General features: G+C 42.3%; 1 protein-coding gene across 2 annotated transcripts in view; it reads right to left on the bottom strand.

Moving 5' to 3' along the window:
• The window catches only part of sgcd (sarcoglycan, delta (dystrophin-associated glycoprotein)), a 426,694-nt gene that overhangs the window by 116,689 nt on the left and 283,857 nt on the right, over positions 1-26,148 (bottom strand). For both annotated transcript variants that reach the window (XM_079565997.1, XM_079565996.1), the window contains one exon: positions 13,414-13,599. In XM_079565997.1, coding sequence (XP_079422123.1) covers positions 13,414-13,599 — 186 coding nt within the window. The remainder of the gene's footprint in view (positions 1-13,413; positions 13,600-26,148) is intronic.

Below are 26,148 nucleotides of genomic sequence, written 5' to 3'. Positions count from 1 at the left end.
AAATAAATAAAGTTTGTAGTTTCCCCTGTAAGAGCTTAACAATGAGGAAATCTAAAATTCTAAATGAGGCGTCTTTTGAGCTCCACAACCACTCTTCGGTCGACCTCTAAACACAGAAGTCTCATTCGGTGAAGTATTTGCATCTTTTGTAGAGTTTTAGATGATTGTTTTTTGCCAAGTGCCATCTTCAGGTCTTGAACTAGGCGTGGTTAGGAGTGCTCTGGAGATTTTTGCTTGTTGTGCATGCTTTGGGTTGATCTAGGAGCCCAGATCATCAGAAGGAAATCTATTCTGACGGAGAAAACACACAAACTCTACACAGAAAGCTCTCACCATGTTTTAGAATTAAACCTGGATCATCTTCCTGTGGAGCCACCATCATGTATGTGGATTCATCACTCGAAATAGAAACACGTTAAGACCCCTTTAAACATCGTCCGTTATCCCAGCATTAAGTGGATCCATTTATTCGATAACGTCCCCCTTTTCCCATCGTCTACTCCGCTCTATACTGCCACATCGACACCATAAAACCCCTCGCAGCTCCCTGATATATGTCCCGTGTGCGGAGCCCGCGCCTATATTTACTCTGCGCTGATACTTATCGACGCCCACGGTCAATAACGCGCCGCGAGCTGAGCTTTTATCGACGGCCGCCCCTCTAGACGGCGCCGCAAAGACCTCATATGAGAGGCACGTGTGATAGAGGCCTCGTAAATCAACAGCAACAAACACACACAATGGAAACACACACCAAAAAACAAGATGGCGGCCACTTGGGATGGATCTGAGAGAGGCCGACGTCGTGACTGATGGTCGGACAGTAGATTTATGGGGCAAACTCTCACGTGAATGGACCGCATACAGGATAACGAATGTGGTTTATGTTCTTTGCTGTGCGGCACATAAATCTGTAAAGTGACAAAAACTGAAGGTCGCAGAATTGTTTACAGACTAAATGCGACGGAAGCCCTTCGTAACTGATGTCTAAACCGTTGCAATCACAGAAGCGGCGCTATCGCTATCTGAGCCTGTACATCTGCGAATGCGTACTATGTATTAGCCAACGGTTTACGGTAGTGTTGTCATGATACTAAAATTTCAAAATTGATTTCAAAAGTCCCCTCCTGGAACCGCCACCTTAATGCGGAGGAGGGTTTTGAGCGCCCGAATGACACTGGGAGTTCTGTTGTCGGGGGCTTCGTGCCCCTGGTAGGGTCCTAGGTGACTTGTCAGACAAAAAGTGGTTCAGAACTTTTGAGAGACCAACAGGCCCGTTTAATCATGATGCTGTCCTCCCGTGGACCCACCACCTGCAGGAGGAGCCATAAGAGGCTGGTGCAATGTGATTTGGGCAGCTCCAACGGCTGCCTTCACGACCCGGCAACGGACAAGTGGAAGAAAATGGGTGGATGGAGATTCTATGGATTTATGAGTCAAGTACAGAAACATGTAACTATACAGTTAGGTATCATTTCCTTTTGTTGATATTTTTTAGAGGACAAAAGGGCTTAATAGCCAATGCTAACTGATACATGTAACCGAATGGACTCCGCCATGCTAAGCTACGCCATAGGAATGAAGGGGCCACTAAGCTAACCTGCAAATACTACAGTTTCTATAAAAACGGCTGTTCATTTAGACCTGGTAGAGCACCAGTAATCAGACTCTACATTTCGACAAAGAATGCATTTTGTTTTAGAGTTTTTTCCAGGGTTTAAGTGAGTACTTTTAGCTCTAGTTTAAGTTTTGGTACGCGGCCACAGATCCCTTCCTGAATGCGCTCGGGCTGTAGGAGGAGGGGAAACTGTGCATGCCGGGGGAAGACAGAAAGTTCCTGCTCAAATGAATATCTACCTTTGATACTTTTAGTACCGATTCAGTATCAAGGAATCGGCTCAGCTTGCTATCCGGATACATTAGGATATGTTACAATCACTTAACCTTATTTGAACGGTCCAAACCACCATTAAAGTTGTTACCATGGTTTTATTCCTGTGTCCAATTGAATTACCCTCTCTCTAGCAAACATATTCACAGCAAAAGCAATATGAAGATCCAATTTAATTTAAGATAGTGAACTTTAGTGTTCTTATGTAACTCCTGTTCTCACTTGATTACATTGTAATCAAGTGAGAAAATTTCCTTAAACACAACATTATCATTTTTTCTTGGACTGAATTCATGAAGCATAGCACCCTTAGGTCAAGCTTTATCAACAATGGAGCTTTACTATTTGCACTGAGGTCATTTCAGCAAAAAGAAAGAAGAAAAAAAAAAGTCATTTTGCAATATCAAATTCAGAATAAATATCTATGCACAAGAACTCAGGACCAGGACGTGTTAAATAATCTCAATTATTTCAGCAATTTTCCATTTATATCAGGGACAAAAAGTCTTTTTACAGAAATTGTTCAACAAGGAGCTGTTAAACTAAACTGCATCCCTTGTGTCGGCTCATAGTCACTTCTGAACAGCATCGTATTAGTTTGGTTTACTGTCAATCCCACTGAGTACAGTGTTTTGTTTGTTTGTGTACGGTGCTGTCACAAGACTACAAGTTCGCAGGGTTTTCACGAGTAGCAAGACAAGAGATTTCGCTGGCGGAATTAACAAATTGACAACACCATCATTGTTTCCGCCCACACAGAAAGTCACACAGGTTCTAAAGCTGGAAGGACAGACACCAGTACATGGCTTTTATCAAATGTACCTATCTTCTTTTTAGGGCTTATGTTAAATTCCCTAATTTCCAAACTATAAATTGCACTTTTTTTTCATAGTTTGGGTGTCTGACTTGTACTCAGGTGCGACTGATATTCGAAAATATAAAATTTTTACATGTTTGTTATCTTCACACTGACAGCTGCTAGAGGGCGCTCTAGGCTTGTGGACCAGCATCTGCTACTCTTGTACCACTGATCATTTGAAAAACGGTAATCGAGCAGGAGAAAGAAAGTGAGAAACTTCTGAGGGAAAAGTGGAGGTGACACTTACCGCAATGAAGAAAACAAAAAAAGCTAATCGCGGGCTAAAAGCTAGTTGCCCACAGCCAGAGGAACGTGTTCACAAATGGGTGCTTGAACAACGAGCTGCCGGGAGAGGCTTGTCAACGGTGTAGTTACCAAGGCTGGTGCAACATATATTCTGGAGCGACTTAAAGTCCGGAAAATACGTTTTTCTTAAAGTCCTTTAGATAACACATTCCCTGGATTCTCAACCATGGCTGGACCTTGACTTCCTGTTTAGTTTGTGTCATTTCCTTGTCTTGATCAGAGACTGCAGTGCCTGGCAAAACAGACTGCTTCAGATCCTTTACATCAGTGGTTCCCAACCTTTTTTCCTTGAAGCCCCCCTTGCACGTTCTGTAGTCGCCTCTGGGCCCTCCCTGCAATCCCAGCCGCCCAACCTAGGGGGACCCGCCCCTCAGGTTGGGGACCACCACATCACGGCGTACGGCCTAGGTAACTGGAGCTACATGCTACTTGTTAATCATTCAGCAATATGTTTGTGTTTTCTACATGATTAGTGCAAGATAGTCTGCTGAGGAGAGACGGTCTGCTGTGAAAACCTGACATTTAAGGCGAGACACTGCAGGTGAATAGGGAAAAAAAATAATGTAGAGACATCAATTTGAAACTTTTGCTGAACATTACAGATATAAATATGAGAAAAAAATGTATTCCATTTTTTCTGTCATTTTATGTTGTCACATAAAAATAAGGCATTTTGAGCATTAAAATGGCCAAAATTGCCTATATTTTGGGCAACGGAATCAAAATAATGAATAGAGCCAGATTAAAATTTATGGTTTCATTTTATTGACATAATAGTAACTAAGATTTTTTCATAGGGGATTTTGGATATTTTGTTTAGTTTTTCAATAAACTAATCATCAGTGAAAAAATCTGTAAAAACTCAAATTCCGCCTGTTTTTTGGGTTTCAAAGCTGAATAAATCAGGCTAGGAATTAGATATTAAAAAATCCGTCTGAAAAAACCTTCAAAATATTGTTAGGTCTCAGACTGTAAAGTTTAGAGTCTGTGGGAGCTTCTATAAGGGCTCAGGCTCAGCCCGTGTGCGTCTTTCTCTCATTCAGAGAAAACCAGCCCTGAAGTTTTGTAACGACTGCGCGTGCGTGGACCGTTCTTCCACATTTCCGCACCAGCGTCTCGTAGGAGGAAAAATACCATATTTGGGTGAAAGCGTCATCACGAGGACCCGTAGCAGGACACGTGGATGTAAAATCTGTCAATATTTATGAATGAATACCCGCTTGAAAGACGGACTTTCTACGCAGCGCAGCAGCTACTTCCGGGTTGCCCCCACCTCACAGACAAAACATCATAAAATAAACATCATGCGGGTGAGTTTTGTCATTTTTATATCTGACATGAAAACTAAGATGTAAAGGGAGGAAAATACATAAAAATCTCCACTTCGACCACTGCGTGAAAAATCAATACTTTCACCTGCCGTGTCTCGCCTTAATGACACAATTAAGGCTAGGAACAGGGATATGGTTTGGATTATTTATATTTTCCAACAGGCCTTCTAGCACAAGCTGTACCGCACCATGTATACCATATTGGCGCAAGTTACGGCGCATTGGTGTAGACAAACTAAAAGGCGATATCCACTATGACTATCCGCCTTGATTTGAATGAGTTTTGATTTCTTGGTAAGATAGGATAAACAAAATATACAAAAGAAAGTACCACATTCCGATACACACAGTATTTACATTGAGTGCAGTTATTTCAAGACCAGAGTCCCTAGTTTGATGGCGACTGACAGTGAAGCAGCGTGTCATTAACAGTATTTTGCTGAATGAGATTCTGCAGCTGACCAGCACATTGCGGAGCGAGTGGGAGGGCGAGTCCAGAACAGTCCTGAATCCAAAGCGTATCCTCCTGGTCTGTCCGGCGGCCGTCTCAAGGAACTTCCTTCTGTTGAGTCTGTTTTATTTCTCATTTTCCCTTCCCCATTATTTCACTGCAGCAGATCGCAAGCAATGTGTGCTGAATGTAATCTCTCATGATTGCAAATTATGGATTGATTACAGAGAAACTTGCCGCGCTCTCGCTCTCCACTGCCTCAGCTGCTTCACATTCTGAAGGTTTGCCTGACCTTGCCAAACTTCCATGTGCCTCTCCGGACCCGTCGACATGAATATACAACGCTCGCCGAGACCCTGCGAGTTCCACTGGACGGGGGGGGGGGGGGGGGGGGAGGTCAGAAGCCTCTACCCCGCCGGCGAGGGCCCTTTCTCAGGCAGACCAGTGGCGGAGCGGCCCCTCTCCGACGCCCCCTGTGGGACATGGGAGGGCTAAATCGCTGCAGGGCGCGGGATGTGTAGAGATTTACAAAGAGCAAGAGTTTCATATTTATAAGCAATAAATCAAATGGTGGAGAAAATTAAGCATTCTTTTAGATCGCTGGAGCATTAGTTACAAGTCCGGATTAATTTGGCTCAACGTTTATATTACAGTAGTGGATTGTCTTCTCTCCATTCTTCTCGATTCCTCGTGTTTCGTAATGTTGTTTCATAACAGCAGGTGGCGCTCTGCAGAGATGACTTTTCTTACAATCTATGCTGCACTATTGAGTTTCATTCACTTTAAAAATATCGCTTCACACGACAGGGGCGGACACGGAAGATAATCTGTCTGGATTCGGAGCAACATAACCTCAACCTCAATATCATAAAGACACAAGTGAAACGGAAACACCGCCTGAAAAGAGGAGGAAACGCTATATGAGAACCCAGTCTGTGGTTGACGAACATTCTTGAAGCCCAGGCATTCCGATCACAGGAACAGTACTACGCTTCAATAAACGTATGAAAACAAAAGACACGGATGCAATACAGTGTACTCCAAAAAGGTTTGTAGTGTGCCTTTAAATCAACCTCTTAACCCTCACATGAGCCGAGCACATTTTCTCCAGTTGGACTTCAGAATTAAATCTAAAAGCTTCTGGACTGGAGCTTACAGCCTATATAGTCAAGGGTAGCGCCTCATTTGAAAGCTAAGACCTACAAAATTTACTTTAAAGCGGGGGTATTATGTTTTTTTCAATCACATAGCACCAGTCTATAGCACACTACAATGATGACAAAACCTTCTGTTGGTCTGTAAATGCAGTAAATTAGAATAACTGCCTTGTATAAAATTGCTCTCTCAAAATGGCTGTAGTGAAAGTCTTGAAATAGGCCTCTGTCTCTTTAAGAACCTCTGACCCTTTCAGACACGCCCCCTCCACACGCTGTCTGTGGCATCAGTGGGGAGGGGGTTCTGCTGAGGAGCAGTGGTTGGTTACTCGGCTGGTGACGAAAGCTCGGAGGCGTCTCCAGGAGGTGGGGGCGTTCCTAGGAGGACTCAGGCAAACCTATCCCTAAAATGGCCGCCATCAGAGTTTTTACAGATTACTCAAAAATATGTGAATGTGCCAAGGCAACACTTCAGGCATGTTTTTAATGAGGGAATGACATAATAACATGAGGTAAAGCTTGAAAAAGTCGATTTTGCATAATACTCCCCTTTTAATGGATCTTATTCCTTGCTTTGTTGCCGTGTTGTCGTCACTTTTTTAACGTTCTTTTTCATCTCATTTATGTTGGTCTTTTGTGACTTTTTTGTCCCGTTTTCATTGCTTTATCATCCACGCTTTTTTCAAGAAGCTTTTCATGTGAAAATGTGCTCGGTTCAGGTGGTGGTTAAACCTGTAAAAGCAGCTGACATTATGACCAAATGTCATTTTTAAATATTCAGATCTTTCTATACTTCTGTTGAGGATAAATATTGAAAGAAGTGTCCTCTGGGATAGGCTTGTGACCCACTCTCAGGTCCCAACCCACCAGTTGAGGAAAGTACATTTATATTTGATGAATACACTGAGCATACGCTTTGCCGTCTTGGCACACATACTACAATCTTCTAAAATGGGGATTATAGTAAGACACACCTATTTTCAGGCAGGCTACTCCGGTTTCCCCTTCCACGAAAAACATGTACAACAGGAGAATCCAGAAGCCAGGTCATTCTGACCATTAGCACAGAATGAATTTCCTTGCGAGCATCAATAAAGTATTGCATAATCTTAAAAACTAAACTTATTTACTTTTTTTTCAATACCAGATACAATGCTTGGTTTTCGATACCAATACTTCAACGATACTTTTTTACGATACCTATATTAAAATCTTTGTCATCTAGAACCAGAACACAGATGACACATTGAGTGCCGCGCTGTTTTGGGGATTTAGCTGTGAGTGACAACAATCCAGACCATTTTTCATGATATTTGTAGCACCACAGCATATTCTATGTTATAGCTATGGACACATGGCTATGGCTCGTTTGAAAGACGAAACTCTAAGTTCTCTGTATGTGAAAACAGTTTAATTCTACATGCCTCGGTTCCTGAGAAATCTAAGCTAAACAGAGGCTAGTTTGATCAAAATCACTGATGTTTTTTGTTTGTTTGGAGAAAATGAGTGTTTTATCAAACACTCCTTTCTGATGAACTCCTCTCCTGCTCTCTCCTCTCTGGACTGGCACTAACGTTATGTGAAGAGGTAAATGCCTAAATATATTAATTTCAAGACAATTTTCAAGGCCAACATTGCTGACATGTTTTGAAACACCGCGTGTTATCGATCGCTTGCGCTCATTATCGCGTGTGCATTTAAACAGCCTGATTCTCCGATTGAAGACTTTAACAGGATGTTTCTCAGCCGTCCTTGGTCCGATTTTGACCATTTAAAACTCAGAGGAACATTACAATCTCAACTGTTTCGACCTGTATATGGGAATCAGCTCTGCTTTGTCAATCGCGCTCCAGAGAGCGAGAGGGAAGTGTCAGGTTTACAGCTGTTCGCTACACAACACCACGCCCCCTCGGACTAAAAAAACAGAAAAGAAATGCAACAACATATATGAAATGTCCAGATGTGACTTTTCAAGTTTTTGATCGGCATTTATTTCACTTCTGTTCATCACGGAGCTACCAAAAGCACACATAAGGTGTATTAGAGTGTCTAGTTTCACCCCCAAAATGGGGTGGAAAATTGGGAGAAATTGCGGCAAAAACAAGGAAAAGATTGTGTAAAAAAAAGAAAGAAAAAGAAGTGGGTAAAAATAGGGAAAGGATGGGGGAAGTAGGGAAAATATTAGTAATGAGTAAAAATTTGGTAAAATAAATAAATAAAAAAAGCACAAAATAAGAAAAAAAAAAGGCAACATTTGGCAAACATTTGGCAAACAAATTGGTCAAAAAGGCTTTTTTTTCACTCAAACTTGGCTGTAAATACTGTTTAAAGTTAGCCGGTTAGCGTCTTCATCCTGATTCCATTAGTGTGTATCGGTGGCCAAGTTGCAAGTGTGGTTTTCTGGCCAGAGACACCAGGGAGAGATGAAAGACCCTCCAATAATCCCATTAGCACTTGTATTACCCCCAGAGGGACTACGGAAAGGATTTATTAAGGTAAACAAGTGACTTAGCACTGCTTTAATGACAGAGGCAGTGAAGGATGTCAAATGCGCCGAAAATGACACCAAATCCATCCAGCGTTGTCCAACTTCATCCTTACTCCGATCCACAGCACAAGTGTTTCTCCAAGTGCCGCACCTCTGGGCTGTACTGTACCAGTGTGGGCTATGCAGATGTGGTCTGACAAAACAGTGTGAGCGGCTCATGTTTAATTCAGGTTCGGCGGTGGAAAGTGTATGAGTCATCACAAGCTCACCACAGAGCGAGGGAGACTGGGACGGGAGCGCCACACGCATAGAGATTTGTACCAAAAATATCCCCCCCCCCACCCGATTCTGTATTCTGAAGCCACGCCGATTCCCGAACTTTCCACGAGTCGAGTGAGGAGCGCGGCACAGTCGAAGCGGCTCATTCGTGGGGATGTTTACAGCACGTCCCTAAAGATTTGTTACCGGCAGGCTTTAGTTTGCCGTGAAGTGCTGTGACGTCGGGGCTTGTGCACATCCTTGTCTGCTTCCTCTGTCATTAACTCGCTCGCTCACGAACATTTCATTTCGTTCCCCAAAATAATCCAGCGTTATCAGCGTAAAGACGTTATTGAAAGTATATAGCCCTTGAAATACCCGCTTTTGCATGGGAATAGAAGGGACTTTATGAGAGTGGAAAGAATGAGTATAATCAACTATATAGAGGCTCCTTTCTTGAAAAATCGTATTGTATTTAGCAGTGCACCAGTCCAGCTTTATTGCTTCAGATCGGGGTTCAAGTACCAACCAATACTAGGAGCATTTCCTTTAAAGTCGATCATCTGTTGTCCATACAAGAAATTGTTTTCTGTCGAGTGACAAGCATCCAACAATCTGACTTAATGATGTGACATTTACAATATGGCCCAGTTAAAGGAACAGGCAACCGTTTTTACACACTGAGATATGTTCTTGCCTGAGCTTAGACGAGTTGATGCGTACCTGTCTGGTCTTTGTTCGTGCGCTCAGTCACGCACAACGACCAAAGAAGTTGTTAGTGTTTGGTCTCTCCCAATGTAGCTCCAAACGGATGTGAAGTTGGAAGCTACCACGCTCTTCCACGGGCTCGCACAAAGACCAGACAGGTACGTATCAACTCGTCTAACCTCAGGTAAGAACATATCACAGTATGGAAGAACTGTGTGCCCTCAGTCACGCAAAAAGACCAAAGATGTTGCTAGCATTTGGCCTCTCCCAGTATATTCCTATAGCTCCAAACGAGGTGAAGTTAGAAGCGACCAAGCTCATCCACGGGCACGCACAAAGACCAGACAGGTACGCATCAACTCGTCTAAGCTCAGGTAAGAACATATCTCAGTATGGAAAAAACAAAAAAATCCTTTAAGCCAATAGTTACTAGAAAGTGGTCGAAATAAAAACATGGAAGATCAGGTCTATTAAATATGAAAGAGGAAACAAAATTCTCACTCATTTTCACCTCTGCCACCATCCAGGACCCAAAATTGAGTCATAAGTCTATACCACTGTAATTTTGGGACTATTGAGCTCACCTGAATATAAGCCACATATAAGCCGCACTTGATATAAGCAGCAGGTGTCCACGTTCTTACATTGGCATCAGGGTACGGGAAATACCTGCCTACAGGACTTCTCTCTGTGTGTGGTCAAATATTCCAAGAAAACGGTGGCCTTCAGGTACATTTACTCTGTAGCAGAACTTAAAAGTTTACAATTCAATTATATTAATCTTTAAACCTGCGTGTGTTCAGTCAAACTGAAGCACTGCCAGCAGCTCTTCTCCAGGATGGCGGACAGGTTTAGAGCTGCCTCCTTGGCCTGACAGGACTGGTGGACAAAGCAGTGGCAGAGGTGAGTCCATGGCTGACTGTTGATCAATTTAGCCCACGCTGCGCTTTGTCCTTCCATACTATTTCAGCGGCACCCAGTCGCGGGAGGCCATTCTCCCCCACTCCGGGTTTGCCACCTGTCTGAGATGAGTGGGGGATGAGTGGGGTACGTCAGAAAGGAACTGTGTGAGCTCTCCATTGTCTCCACACGCAAAACTTTATGAAAGAACTCTATCTCACGTCAGAGTTCTTTCATTAGATATAACCGAATGTCTCTGGACCCAGGTGCATTGTTATTGATAACATGCCACAATATTCATTATGACCGTAAAATCTATAAAATTAGCCACATTGTTAAATAAGTTACAAGGTTCAAAGTGTATGAAAAAAGTATGGTAGTAGTGAAGCATACATACTTAACTGAGTCACCCAGTTTTATTCATTCAGGCTTGGAACACCAGTATTTTTTCTTCGCATCTGCAACTTTATTGTCCCGGTAGTTAAACTTGTCCTCTGCACTTGACCCATACTTCAATCCGCGCTTTTTTCAAAATCTGGAGCAAGGATCTTGGTCAGGATTATGAACCTGGAGGTTTTGAGTCTGCTGTGCATGCTCGGCCCTTGTACCAGAATCCTTCTTCTTCATTGTCAAAAATGGTAGATAACATAATGCCTCTTTGATCTATTACAGTACACCAACAGCAAGTGCAAAGCTGACAGGCTTTCTAACCACATCACAATAGCAGCAGAAAGGAAAAATGGCCGTGCTCTCTCCGCGCTGAGAACCATGTATCTCCCAGATTACTTTGAGAGACACTTTTGGCAGTGGAGAATCGTGTGTGATGTAATTGAAGGGTTTTGGACGGTCCTTTCCCATCATCCACCTCTCTCTGTCACATGACCCTGAATCAGGTCAAGCCTCTCCAATCTCCTTCACCGAGGCTGAAAGCCTTTCCTTGTCAATAGCGCCACTGCAAGCGCCAGGGGTTAGCGGCTAAACGTATTTGCCAAATTATCTGCGGAATGAATTGATTTTTCTTTTGGGAAAGGGTCCTATTGAAAGGCAAATACAGACACTCGGACGCAGACAAGAGCAGGGAAGTGTTTTTGTAAAGTGGAGAATGATGGTCCCCCGAGTGAGTCACTATCTCAGAATTATACGGACCGCATCCACTCGACTGGCATTTCCATTTCATCACGACCTTCCACCAACTCTGCTGCGCTTTGCTTCAAAACAATGTTAGCTTATTATTATTATCATTATTATTATTATTATACCCACCAGACTGCAGGCGAGGCCGTTCATGCCGAGGATAAGAGAGTTGCGCAACACCAGTGGATTTGCTTCATAATCAGTGGTTCATGAGAAAGACCTTCATGGCATGACAGAGCCAGGAAGAGAATCGCCCTGACATGAACAATGTGGAGCAGTTTTGTATCAGCACTTGTCTCTTCCTGTCCAGTCCTTGCCCTCACCGTGAATCATGGACTCCCACAAGATGCAGAAAGGAAATTGTAACATTGGCATTCATATATTTGTGAAGAGTAACTGCTCAATGACATAATCTGCATTGCTTCATGTCATTGTCACACACCTCTGTTACACCGCATTCACATGACAATGCATTCATTTGTAGAAATATTAGTTGCAAAGATTGTTTCAGAGGGGTTTTTGAATATCTTGTTTTTTAATTAAGCCATTTATAGACGAAGAAATCTGCAACATTTCAAATTTTGCCTTGTTTTAAGATTTTTCCTGTTCAAAAATGTAAATGTTTAGTTTTAACCCAAACTCGTTTCTAGCTCTCACAACACCACCCTCACACCCGAAGTGTTCAAGCAAATTAATTATATGCCCTTGCATAGCTTTGAGTGGTGGCAAACAGAAGCGGGGGACCACCCTGAAAATGAATGTCACTAATTCAGATTCCACTTATAGAATATCGCTCAATAAACATTTGGGTGAAGACAATGCAACAAGATCTGTTTTTGTTGTGTTTATAGCACACCCTGTAATGGCAAAAGTAAAAGTATTCTACAGCTCCAAAAAGTCAGGTACCCCAGCTTGTTTAGATTAAAGTGTCATCTCTGTTGCCTTTCCTGCTACACGTAGATACTAAACATGTCAATATGAAAACCACCTCAGACCACACACACTATACTAAAACCAAATTCCATCAACTCTGATGTGTGGCCATTAATAAGTGATTCTGATTTGTGAATAATTAAGCGTGAGAAAGACGAGGGAGCGCCGTGTCCAACTCAGATGTTTAGGCAGAAAACTAGCTAATAAACATTGAGCACTGCGTGAAAAATTAGCTTACGCCTGCTGTGTCTCGCCATACCGAATGCTGAATTATAGATGTAGTTTTGACCAAATAAAACAGAGAGGAATGAAGAGGGGGAAGTAGGGAAGGGTAAAAAACAGAATTCCAATGTTAACTTCATGCTACATGCTAACGGCTAGCGTCGAGTGCCCGGGTTTTCACTGCAGGTTTTTCGAATGTAACAAAATGTCATTCATACATTCACAAGTACACACTCTTGCCTAAACTTTATGTGTGTGTGCTAAATATGATAATATATTATAAAAAAAAGTGATTCTCATAACAAGCTTTATCCCTGCGCCAGGCCACGCCCCCTAGTATGACACGATGCAATTTGTATCCATCTATGGGCCCAAAGCGAAGAAGAATGTCTTCTTTTGTCTGTTCCTAAATCCAAGCGTGTGTCCAGAGGTGACCGAGCCTTCTCAGTGGCGGCCCCTAAACTTTGGAACAGCCTTCCTCTACATGTGCGCTCGGCTCAGTCTGTAGAGGAGTTTAAAACTAAATTAAAAACTCATCTTTTTGCTTTGGCCTTCGGTTCCATGTAGACCAGTTACAGTTTGTGCCTTTATATATTACCTGTGTTTAACTTTTATTGTGTTTATTGTACATATTGTTACTGTTCTTGTACAGCACTTTGGTCGACAATGGTTGTTTTTAAATGTGCTTTATAAATAAAATTGACATTGACATTGACATTGAATGACGAGGAATAGTGTCATGTCGATGAATAAAAACATAATAACATGGTGGACTTACTATGGTGAAGTTCATGACCTTTAGGATCCAGATGGTGAGGGCCAGGTTGATGAGGATGAGGATCATGAGCAGAAGGACGAAGAAGTACAGGCAGCGTTTCCTCCAGCCGTAGATCCCCACTTTGTAGATCTGAGGTTTGTCTGAGCTCTGCACATTGTTCCTGTGAGAGCACGCTTCCTGGGTCATCTGTGGAAACAACACGCGCTCCGGTCACTTTTGCACACTGAAATACCAGACTTTTTTCTGCTCTTGAAGAAGCTAAGTCAAGTCAAAAGTAAGTAAAGACTATCAAAATCAAAAGGGTGTGGAGACAGGTCCCAGCAGAGATGCAACATTTTAAGTCTTTCTACTTTTGTTTTGTATTGCTTCTTTTCCGAATCGATTTCAGGCTGAAAGAATGGTTTCCCCCTTGGAATAAGGCCGTAGCATAAAAGTGAAGGGGGTGGAATATTTGCATTCTAAAACAATGTGGCAGTGATATGTTCATTAGGTGGCGTTTCACGTTCTAGAAATTCGATGATGTCATAATCTCAGATGGGCCAATATTACTTCTACTATCGACAGGTTGACAAATATTGAAATTGATCGGTATTCGGAAGTGATTGGATTCGCAAACCTGTCATATGGCAACTACTCTATAAGAAGAAAAAGAGGGGGGTCTGAGGGCTCTCCAATGGACTTTTCATTTTATATTTCAGTAGTTTTGGGAAATCTTAAGTATTAAGCAACCCCCCTCTCTCTTGGTACAGCTGCATTTTTGGCCTTTTCCTTCAAACTGCAATTGCAACTGTGTGTTTGTTTTTGTGGTGGTTCGGTGGATTTTTTTTTTTACTGCAGAGAATCCATAATGGTCCTGAAGAAAGCAGCTTTTTAAAAGTAAACAAACAGCTAGCTTATGAGCTAAAGACATTTGAGACCTACACATTTCCTCCACCTCGACTGTTGTGGAGCGGAGGGAGCTGCGCAGGAGGAGGTGGAGCTGACCAGTGCAGGACACCACTGAAACAGGGACAAACCCAGGAAGCGCTGCACCGTTTCAGAAGATCAGAGGAGACTGAAGGCAGCCAGCCAGGTTTCCTTCGGGCGCTACAGTTTTCCCGACCTCCAAAAACATGCTGGTCAGGTTGACTCAAAGTCTTTCTTACTTACTTACTAAATTGCCGAGGACAAAACAAAACCCAGGGATGGAAGCTCTACGGTACAAGAAGTAATGACCAAAGTAAACAGTGTCAACAAAGTGAACTACTAGGTAAATGTTAAATAACAATTGACAGACAATAAAAGCTAATAAAAAGAGTCTACTTTACATGATAAGTCTCCCTTGCGTAACGTCTTGATCTGAATGGCTTTATAAACTCTTTCTCCATCCTTTTCTCCAAGTCCACAATGAGAACAAATCCTGCTATTACAAAGTCAATGACCAGCGCCGCCTTTGTCGCCGCACGCAGCCCCTGCACTCCCTCCATTTGCTCCATCTGTAACTCTCTCCATCCCCGCTAACTCATTAGACAATGGGCATTTCAAGCTCGACAATCACAGGACATGAGCATTCCTCCCACGGCACGCCATCGACTGCCATTACGGACTTTAGTTTGCCATCCCTTTTGACCGACGGCGCTATAAGTGCCCAATCTCTCCATTATGCCCCCGCGAAACATTGATGCGAAGATAGCTGGCGATTATTAATGTTGATTCTAATTGTGTGGCTGAGGAGACCGGGCCATTGTTAACTTAAATGGCGTAATAACTCCGGGAGAGCGCGAGGCAATCTGCGGCGCGGCGGATGGCGGGGCGACCGAGCAGGTTTGACCACGCCGACATTAGCGCCGAGACGGATGACAACTGTTGCTCTGAGGGAGAAATTGTGGGGTCATGCGGAATAATGCCACGTTTTTATTTTGTTTGATGTGACAATTGCAAAGAGACTGACTTTATGTCCCATGGAAATCACAAGCTGTCTGAGATAATTGACTAGTTCCAATAGAGTGATACAAACTGATTGTTAGCAAAGAAATCACAACTACCCAACATTGTCCATAGACTGACATTTGAGGTAAATTTTGAAAAGTTTTACATTGCATCAATTCTCTTAACATTCATTTTGACGTATCAGTAACAATTTGAAAGTTTTCACACCATAAAATCTTAAATTTTGCAAAATTGAGAAAATGCCAGCATCCATTTTATATGTTTCAATTGTTATGCTCTAGGGAATGAATTACTGACCCCTGGTTGATTAACCTCTGCATTATCTATCTATGTATCTGATTGTATACATCAGGTTTTTGGAGAAAAATAAATCACATTGATCATGCAGAGGGCTCAGAAGTCCATGTATCATGTATCACATGATACATGCCAGGACACACATGATACAAGGGTGTCTTGGCCCTTCATCAGTCTGACAAATGTGTAACCATGGAGATGGTTCCATCAGCAAAGAAAACCTACCAGAAACCCTAAAAACAATTAATCTGGGAGCAACACAGAGGCCACTGTCAAATATGCACTAATGTCAACCTTTTTTTATTCGCAAAAAAAAATCTGCACGGATGCCTTGTACAGATTTTTAATGTTTAGTGTTAATGTGTATCGCAAATTTTTCTTTCATTACTTCCTTCCCCTTCCAAGTTTGCACTCAAATACCAAACGTGTACAGTGACAGAAACATTATCAACATCCCATATACAGCACTAAAATAAGTTGATATGAGGTTTGGTTTCACTTCATCTTAAAAGGCCAGAGCTCTTCCAGAGTCCAATACATTAAATCTTAAATGCAAGAAAGAGCTTTGACTGAGTTTCTCCTGCTCTTTGTTTCAGGTCCATTAGTTTAGCCCTCCATCATTACACCAATATTTCATCCTCTTGGCAAAGTGTTCATCTAAAAGCTTTGCTTCATCTCTGTCCTCGTTTTGTTCATTTTGTCTTATCCCACTGCTGAACGGAAGCTCTCGGGTAAAAAGCGCTAAACAGAAAACAATATTTGTTTTTGCCCCTGTACTACATGAGTGGTTGTTTCATAAGCTCGCACTTGGACTGCGGGCAGTTCCGATGATGCATGAGTTTCTATGGGGCTCGTTAGATGAGGTCAGAGGGACCCAGTGACCTTTAAAAACACCATCCAGTAATACCCCGCTGTTTGTTGTCAGTTTTCTTTTGAAAACTAGATATCCCTGATAGCTATTAATTTAGCAGGATCAGATCCACCCAGGGTCTCAAATCCTCACATCCTACTGAGCTCAGTAATGAGGTGGAGCGCAGCTAAGGACTCGGTTTGGGCATGTTTAGTATGAGGCCATGGGGTTAGTTTGGCCTTTTCCAGACTATACTCTGTTTGTTCTACACAGGGAGTCATGGGGATGCAGACGTTGGAGCCTTTTGAAAGGACGAGCCTATATTTAACGTACAGAGAATAAAACCAATCTGCAAACATGACAACAGCACTGTCTCTCCGGAGTAAAGGTGAGGACACACTAAGCATTTTTTTTTTTTTTTTCCTGATTTTGCAATATTTCTTAGTCACAACTGAAGACAGTTGCCCAACCTAACCCCAAAAACAAACAAAAAACAAGCAACAGACTTATAGATAGAAGATAGAAGAGATAACCGGTGTTAGCCTGGCTTTAAAGCAGTTTAAATGAGGCCCAAAGCTACAGGAATCCTGTTTGCCAGGTGTCTTTTGGAGTTCCCCCGGCCACCAGGGGGTGGTATTACTGCAACGTCAGCTCCCCGCCATGAGGACCACAGAGAAGGGCTTTCCTCACGCATTGACTCAATGTTTGAAACTCCTGTGTATAAGTGATGTGCTCTGTTTGTTGAGCTAAGCGACAGTATATTGATGTAATGGACTGACGCACTCTCATGTGAGGAGACCAGAAAAGAAAGCTCTCATTATTACCATGTTATCTCTATTGAATCATTTTGTAATCCGGGCATATACGCCTGGGAGCCCAAAGATTTATGTAGGTGTTCGAGCCCAACAGCATCCATGAGATCGAGGCCTATGTTTGTAGCTGCTCTTGTGTCATAGTGGGGGAGGAACAACTGGACTCGCGTTTGAGTCGTGAAAAGTGGCCGGTACACAAGAGGCGACTTCTGCAATCGCGACAGCTAAGGACATCCCTATAGTATAATATATAGGACAGTGGCAAATTCAGCTCAGTTTTTCTTGCACAAATCACCACTATTGGCGAGGACAACTTAGCCTGGTCAGTCGGGTTGTTCTTGCTCTTTACCAAGACGTGTAGCTCCTCAGATTAAACATTTATAGTACACAAAACTTGCTGACTCAAAGAAGCACTTTTTGTTGCCTCATTGGGTTCATTCTTTCTGATAAAAGCTGAATTGACATCTCCGTCTGAGGCCAGTGGGTGACTGTTCATCTTTCACACCGATGAAAATCGCCCCAGACTACCGACTTTGCTCAAAATATCTGTCATAACGCTTAGTAGACAACACATTCATTCCAATGTGTGCTGTCTGACGCAAAGCTAAGTCAAAATGTTTCAAGATGATTGTTGATTTTGGGCTTTTGTTGTCGGCCAAAGAGATTAATATTCACCTCTAGGTATTTTTTTGTTGAGAGATTTCAAGATAGTGCCATCTGGTCCCAAAAAAAGCAGACGATGGAAATGATGGGTGGATATGAGTGGGATTAAAGACAGCTGGCAGGAGCCTCCAGAACATGTTTTGCCAACTGCAGTATTTGATGATGAGACTTATGGCTGGTTTCCCTCCCTTAACATCTTAGTTTTAATGTCAAAGTCTCCATTCCCAGGCTCCGTCTCCAGCGCAATGCCATGCAATCCAAATATGGTCATGTCCTTACTGGAACATACCAACTGCAAAAGTGTACAGGCGGATCGCATTACACAATCTTAAAGCCCAATCTCTCAAACGTTTTTCATTCCAGTCTTGCAACATTTCCACTTTAGTAGCACCTATAGACGCTGAAACTGTATTGTACGTCAATTTTTTTCAGTAATCAATCAGTGACTCCAAAACTGTATGGGTTATCCCAAAAACCACATGAAAAATTGTTGTAACAAATATCCATCCATCCATTTTCTTCCGTTGCCGGGTCGTGGGGGCAGCTGTCGGCCTCACAATTCTATCCGGGCCTGTTGGTCTCTCATGAGGGGCTTCTGAACCGTTCTTTGTCTGACCCGTCACCGGGGATCTGTTTGCCATGATATGTTCTTACCTGAGCTTAGACGAGTTGATGCGTACCTGTCTGGTCTTTGTGCGTGCGCTCAGTCACGCAAAACGACCAAAGATGTTGTTAGCATTTGGCTTCTCCCAATGTATTCCTATAGCTCCAAACAGGGTGAAGTTGGAAGCGACCAAGCTCTTCCATGGATATGCACAAAGACCAGACAGGTACGTATCAACTCGTCTAAGCTCAGGTAAGAACATATCACAGTATGGAAAAACGGTGGTCTGTTCCTTTAAAATGATTCGGTTCTTGATGTACTCGTAGTGCCAGATGCGCGGCTTTTTTCTGTGTACTTCCTCAAAAGGCAGAGCGCCGTGCTGAAAAAAATCAAAATCAAAAATCAGAGCGTGGTGCTAACTGTTTTGCCGACCTCGGAAAACATGCTGGTCAGGTTGGCCCACAGTGGCAGCATTCTCCAGCTCGTTTCCATGGAGACGTGACTAAAGTCAGCAGAATTTGAGATTCAAACAGGTATGGTCCTCATCCAAATCCATTCTTTGATTACCCACTGCAGAAATAGCATTTTCTGTGTCGAGCTGGTCATTAGAAAAATGTTTTGTACTGATGGCAACAGTATAGTCCAAAATGTTACACAGTGTGCCTTTAATCTACTCATCACGGATTAAAAACACTCACCATAGCTTCTCTGTGATTATTGAGGTTATTTCCAAATATCTGCAAAAAGCAAAATACACCCAATTCACCCACGCATTCAAAATAATGTTTTTTTTTGGAGAAATGACAGAAAGGAAAGTAAGTCTGGGCTGTTCAGGATATACATAGAATTGGTTTCAGCAGAAGAAGAAGAAGAAATGACCAAATATTACTGTACATTTTACTTTACATGGTTTGTTTTGTCTCCCTGTTGGCTCACCCTGTATAATATCTTTCTTAGGTTGTATGAGCATATGGATGAAACAAAACAATCTCTCCAAAGTAGTCCAGAAAGTGCACAGGTTATGTGGGCCGTGAGATCAGAAAGTCTCCCGAAACTGAACCCCAAAGTTTCCCTCCACATCGCCACGGACTGTATTAAAGGGAACATTGCTCGCGCGGTGGTCCACTGCTGCCTTTGTTTTCGAGGGGCTTTTAAAAGCAGCTCATATAACTCAAGTTAATGATCGCTTTTCACAACACAGTAAACCGCGTACAACGCCAAGGCCCGTCTTTAAACAATGTCACTCCGCCGCAACAACAAAGCAAGTACGGTACAAATCTAATACGTTCTTTTTTTTTTCCTTTTTACGGAGAAGAATAGGAAATCAGAACACATGCGAGTGTCAAATGATTTTTTTACCGTGATTGGAATTGACTGAACGCTGACGAACAGAACGGAACATAATACAATGCGCGAAGCCACACGAAGCGGTCAATGTTGAAATCAATAGTCATTTTGAACTTATGGAGTCTCATAAAGCTAGCGCAGAACGATCATGCAGTACACAGACACAAAAGGGGCTTTGTTCGGCTTCAGCAACATAGTATCGACGGTGTGTGCGATTCTCAGGCAGACTGGTTTCAATGGGTTCGGTTGCTTCTGGTTTCCGGGCAGAGAAAACTAAGGATTGACTAAGAAGTGTTGTTAAATTGTACTTTGCACTATTAGTCAAAAGACAGGAATCCTCCTACATCTGATTCTGGATAGATTTAATGTCTCGGTGTCCCAAGTCGAGACAGCTGGATCTTCATGTCAGGTCCATATACTGGGGCACGTTTGTCACATTTTTGCGATACGCTACGGCTACAAGAAGACAAACGATACATCTGCCAGGCCTTTGTGTGGCGCTGTGACGCTACAACAGACAGTAGAACAAGACTGTGGGTAGGACATGAGCTGTGAACTTTTCTGGAAGGAAAAACAGTACCATTGCTGTGAATATGAAACTGCTCCATGGATTTTACGATCCACAGAAGAGAGGCAAGGAGGTGATTTTACACTTCAGACCTCGCGGGAGATCACCGATACAACATACAAGCCCGAAATGAGCTTCCTTCGCAGGGTGGCTGGGCGCACCCTTCGAGATCGGGTGAGGAGCTCAGTTACCCGGGAGGAGCTCGGAGTAGAGTCGCTGCTCCTTCACGTCGAAAGGAGCAGCTGAGGTGGCTAGGGCATCTGTTTCGGTTGCCTCCTGGTCGCCTCCTGCGGGAGGTGTTCCAGGCATGTCCTATTGGGAGGAGGCCTTGTAGAAGGCCCAGGACACGCTGGTGGGACTATGTCTCCGAGCTGGCCTGGTGTCGCCTCGGGGTCCCCCCAGAACAGCTGGAGGAGGTGTGCGTGGATCGGAAAGTCTGGGCATCTCTGCTGAGACTGCTGCCCCCGCGACCCGGCCGCGGATAGAGCGGAAGAAAATGGATGGATGGACTTGACGGGACTTACGCCGTGATGCTGTCAGTGAACGGACTTTAAAGCACAGACTAAGTGAGAGCTATAACTCTGTGGTGTTTTCCTCCTCATCACCTGTGGCTCGCGGTTCAGCAGAGGAGCAGAGGATTGTGCAGTAAAAGTCATTATAAGGTCAGTAGATGATGGTTAACTTACACAACGATGGCACAGTGATGTCGTTTTAGCCAAAGTTGCAGAGATGCCGTAGAGATGGAGACACGTAAACAGAGTTTTCTTATCTTTTCACTCTGTCCCTAGTTTGGAAAATGATTGTTTACAGACTCCCAAAACAACGGTTTTGTGTGGATGTTCCTCATGGTTCCTCGGGGTAAATAAGGGGTCTGGGTGCCCCCCCCCCCAGGAAATTTTAAGAATTTTACCACATTTTCTACATTTGTGCAATATTTCAATGGATGTTAGGATGTTCGTTGTATTGTAATCACGGGCCTGAGGCAGCCTACTCTTACTCTGAGCGAACTAATATACTGTACACAGAGTAAATTAAAAACGGAAGCACAGGTTAAATTCTGAAAAGTTAGAAAACAGTCTGGCATTGAATACAAGTTAAAAAGTGCAAAGGCATATTAATTAAATGGCTTGGTAATGTGACAGCAAAGTAATTGGGCATTTTACAGAAAGCCTGAAACGGCGAGGCAAAGTAGGAAATTCAATTACAATGTATTATGTATAATTCTGTAGAATGCTACTGTTTTATGAATTATTCAGGCTTTTTTAAATACATTTATATACTTTAGCATTGATAGTTAATGTTTGTAGTAGTGTAGCCTATAAGGCAGGGGAGAACATTACGTCGATCGCGGAGTCCTATCCCTCCAAAACGGTGTTACATTTGGTCCTGGATCAGTACACGGAAGTTGGAACCACCACCTGATACAATCTGTTTACACACGGGAGCGCACCCAAAGCACGAGGGACCTGCGAGCTACAAACAGCATAATGACTGTCACCGGCAAAACTCCCGCAGCATTTCAGACGCATTCCTTTCAATTAGGAGACAGGAAGAGTCATATAATGCATCCCTCACCCGTTGTTCACTCAGTTTCAGTCTTTCCCGTAGTTTGTTGTTGTTAGATATGAGCCAAAAGAGCTTTGTTCAAGTCTCAAGTCCCGCCCCTGAGCGTTACCATGGAGCTCCTGTCACTCACCAAAACCACTCAAATCTTATTCGAAGAGCAGGAAATGAAGAGATAATAAGCCTCAAATGACATTTATTTTGGGAAAACTATTTTGGGTCATCTTTGATATTTAGTCCAGGTCCAACAATCCATAAGAAAAAAGAGCTGCATTGACAGAACATTGCACCAAGTTAAATAATGTTCTCTCTTGGTTTATTATGCAGTATTATACATTATAGTTACATTTTATTGAAGTAAATTCAAAAGGTTTTAATTTTAAATCAATAATATTCCTGATTAAAAAAAACTCACCTTGTGACCTTCCGAGAAATCCATAGGAATATATGACACAACATTTCAACCCTAATTTCTGAACATACACAAATTAAGGACTCATTTTCTATCGGCAGACAGGTGAGAGAAGCATTTAAAGCTAAAAATAATAGTGGCCATCTTTTGGAGCGAGGTCCTACCACAATGTAATAACTTGGCTACAAAAAACTCCGTTTAGTGGAAGTCATTGCCTTTAATTGCGTCCGCTTCCGTAATGCTCTTCTTGGATCCCACCACACAGTCATTGCTCCTCCCGCCGCTCTGCTCACCCACCAGCTGCTCCCGCTCATAAAGCCTCTGTGGCTGGCGGCCATTTTGTTAGCTCGTACATTAGCGCCACGGTGCTAACGCCGCTCACTGGCACAGGCTCCGGTTCTCGACCACGCGCCAGTGCACCGCTAACAGGACCTGGCTTTAGTCCCTCATTTGCGAGAGAAACAATTAGGCCTCATTTGGACTATACTTGTTTGCCGTTTTTCTGAATTTTCTTGTGCTCCGATGACAGAGGGGGGGAACGCTCCGCTAATGCAAACTCCAGAAATGAATGGTTACTGCAAGATAGTAGGCTCGAGGGGGACAGTCTGTTTTGATTTGTTTGGCTTGGCAACGACTGTTAAGATCCTTGATTTGCTGATGGATTTCTAAAGCCTGTTTCACACTAGAAGGTTTTAAAATGTTAAGATTTTGATATATGCAAGACTAGACACTTGCCGTTTATGCCTATTTATGTTTATTAGCTACTGCAGTCCCATTCGGTCTGACTGGCCCAAAAGTACAACAGCCTCTGGGAAACTCCTGGTCTCCCATTGGCCAGTCCAGCTCTGGGTGGATGTGAGTGGACTCGGCAAACAATGACTTTCCTTATTGGTTCATGGCCAATTTGGCGCACGAGGCAAGACTGACCTGAACTGAATTTTCAGGTTTTGGGCCAAATTGGTCTCTGAACATACAAGCTTTCACCCGGAAACAGAAAATATGCCTAATCTTCACAATAACATGTTTAAATATTGCGCTGATTCAATGTTCCCCCATAGACTTATATGGGACAATGCAATTTCAAGGGCCTTTTTCTCAAAACACATTTTTCTGTCATTGTGGCGACTCTATGTCCACGTCAGTCGGACCTAAAGACTTCAAATTTTCCAGCCTTGGACTGAACGATATTTGGAAGATTTTTTCAGAGGGATTTTTTATTATCTAATCCCGAGCCTGATTTATTGAGTTTTGAATGTCAAAAAATAAGGCGAAAATTACATTTTTACAAATTTTTCCACTAAAAAACAGCTTATTTTAAAACTAAACAAGAAATCCTAAATCCCCTCTGAAAAAGTCTTGGCAACTCATTCATCAATAAAATGAAACCATAAATTTGAATGTAGCTCTATCCATTATTCAGATTTCGTCGCCGAAAAGATGGGATAAAAGGCATAAAACACCTTGTTCTTATATGAAAAGATGGGAAATTTGGGGCATTTTTAGGCATAAAACACATTGTTCTTATATGAAAAGATAAAATGACAGAAAACCTGTCACGTATTTTTTTCTCACATTTATGCCAGTGATCTACAGCAAAAGTTTCAAATTGATATCTGTAAAAAAAAAAACATTTTCCTGTTCACCTGCAGTGTCTCGCCTTAATGGAGGTGTAGAAGGACCAGTATCCAACCCAAAAGACAAGTCTCTATCACCTACTGTTCCAAAGTTATGTCCGGATATCGGCGATGTTGTTGATGGCGGGAGCATGGACCTCATGGGGTTCCAAAACTAAAGTGCAATTCGGCACCCCCTCCAGCGGATGGCGCCCAAGGTTGTTGCTATACAGTAGAGTCACTCAATTAAAAAAAAACGTGTTTGCTTCTTACAATCAAGCCTCCAAAGGGGCCCTGAGAAAAATGTAACTTGCCTTGGCTCTCATGCACCACGCAAATATGTAGCTGCCCTGTCCTGCCTGTTTCATGAATGTTGTGCCGCTGTAGTTGCACGTCAATTGTAAAACAATATTTTAATTTTAATTGTGGAAAAAAACAACAACAGGTGGCCGATGGGCCCTGAGCAGGCACATATGTCGCTTCTGCCCTTTGAGGTTATTGCGGCTCTGACTTAACAAAGAGTCTGACAACACAAACATAAGGAGCGCCACGTCAAGTTAAACTCTTTTTGGGCCACGCCTCTCCAAACTTGGGAAAGTCAAATTGGGCTCAATATCTGGCTAAAAATCTTAATCTAAATGAGTTACATTTAAAGTTTTTTAATGATGACTCTTTTAGTCTGAACGTTGTGTACTGTTCTGTGGGTGAACCATATTGGTAGTGTATAGTTCGACCTCAGAATGTACCCAAGTCCAATGGGAAAACAAATGGAATAACCTTTGCCAACATACATTTATTACATTTTGTTAAAAGCTCTTCTCGGGGATGATGCTATGAATTAGCCGAAGCTTGTCATAGCAGAATAAGATTGCTCATTTAGTGTATAATCTATGTTCACACATATAATAATGCATTTACCTGATATAATCTATGTGAATAGGGCTGTCACCATAATTACTATATCGATTAATGACGATACATTTGTGGGCTCGATATTTATCGTCGGTACATCTTTTAGCACATTTTGTCTGAAGCATTATGCACCATAGCTTATGCACCTTATATGGTGTATTTATTTGTTTACGACTGTAAATGATAAATCCTTTATTTTCATTTTTTGGTAGACTGTAAATGATGAAATTCTTCTTTGACATTTTGTACGATCATAAACGATTTATATCAATATGTAAGCTCAGACTCATGCATCGGTCTCTTGCATGAGTATAGCGGAAAGTTTATGTGATGATTACTTGAATGAGAGATAAGGGGTAGGTTTACTATAAGTTCTTGAACTTCTTCCAACTCCTTTTGAGCACAAAGTCTTGTTTTGTATTTTTTTTTCTTTCTGTAAAATGTTGACACTTTTTTCTGCTCAAATGAATAAATAAATGAAAAAAAAAATGAAATGAAAGAAAATTGAGTTACATTATATTTCATGTTTATTGCAGCTTGTGTGGTATTTTAGGATATTCATTTTTAGAACAAAGGTTTACTGTCATTTTTATGCCTGAGAGTTGACAGTATCGAGTATCATTAGAGTCAATAATATCGTTTATCGCGATACTTTCCTGCCTCAATATGTCGAACTTCAAGTTTGTTATCGTGACAGGCCTATGAGTGAATCAGGTGAATACATACAATAAATTACTGTAACCTGTCTTTTAATATTTCAGAAATGTTTTTTAACATTTTGTTTTGGAAATAGGGCACTCTCTTATGCGTTTAGTTGCGGCTTCATGGATCATTAGATAAAGCCTGGATTCGACTTTAAGGAGGATCAAGAAGGTATTAAATGGTCCCACTGTTGATTCAGATCAGAGGACTGAAATTAGACAAAAGGAAGTAAGCCTCACCAAAGCATGGGGCAAATTTAAATTTAAGCCTGCCAATATTTAGCCCTCTACTCTTTTTCTCGATGGTTACTGGGGGATGAAGCACAATTTCCACAGGTTAAACACTTTGCTTCCACTCAACGAACATATCAAAGATGATGGCTACCGAGAAGCGTTCAACTAAATTCAGTGTTTGGTGATCGTGTGTCGCCTAATACCAGACCCCAAACACTTTCACCTCGGGG

The sequence above is a fragment of the Gobius niger genome (genome assembly GCF_951799975.1).
Source record: "Gobius niger genome assembly, chromosome: 11".
Taxonomy (NCBI): domain Eukaryota; kingdom Metazoa; phylum Chordata; class Actinopteri; order Gobiiformes; family Gobiidae; genus Gobius; species Gobius niger.
This window is presented reverse-complemented; position numbering and strand designations above follow the sequence as displayed.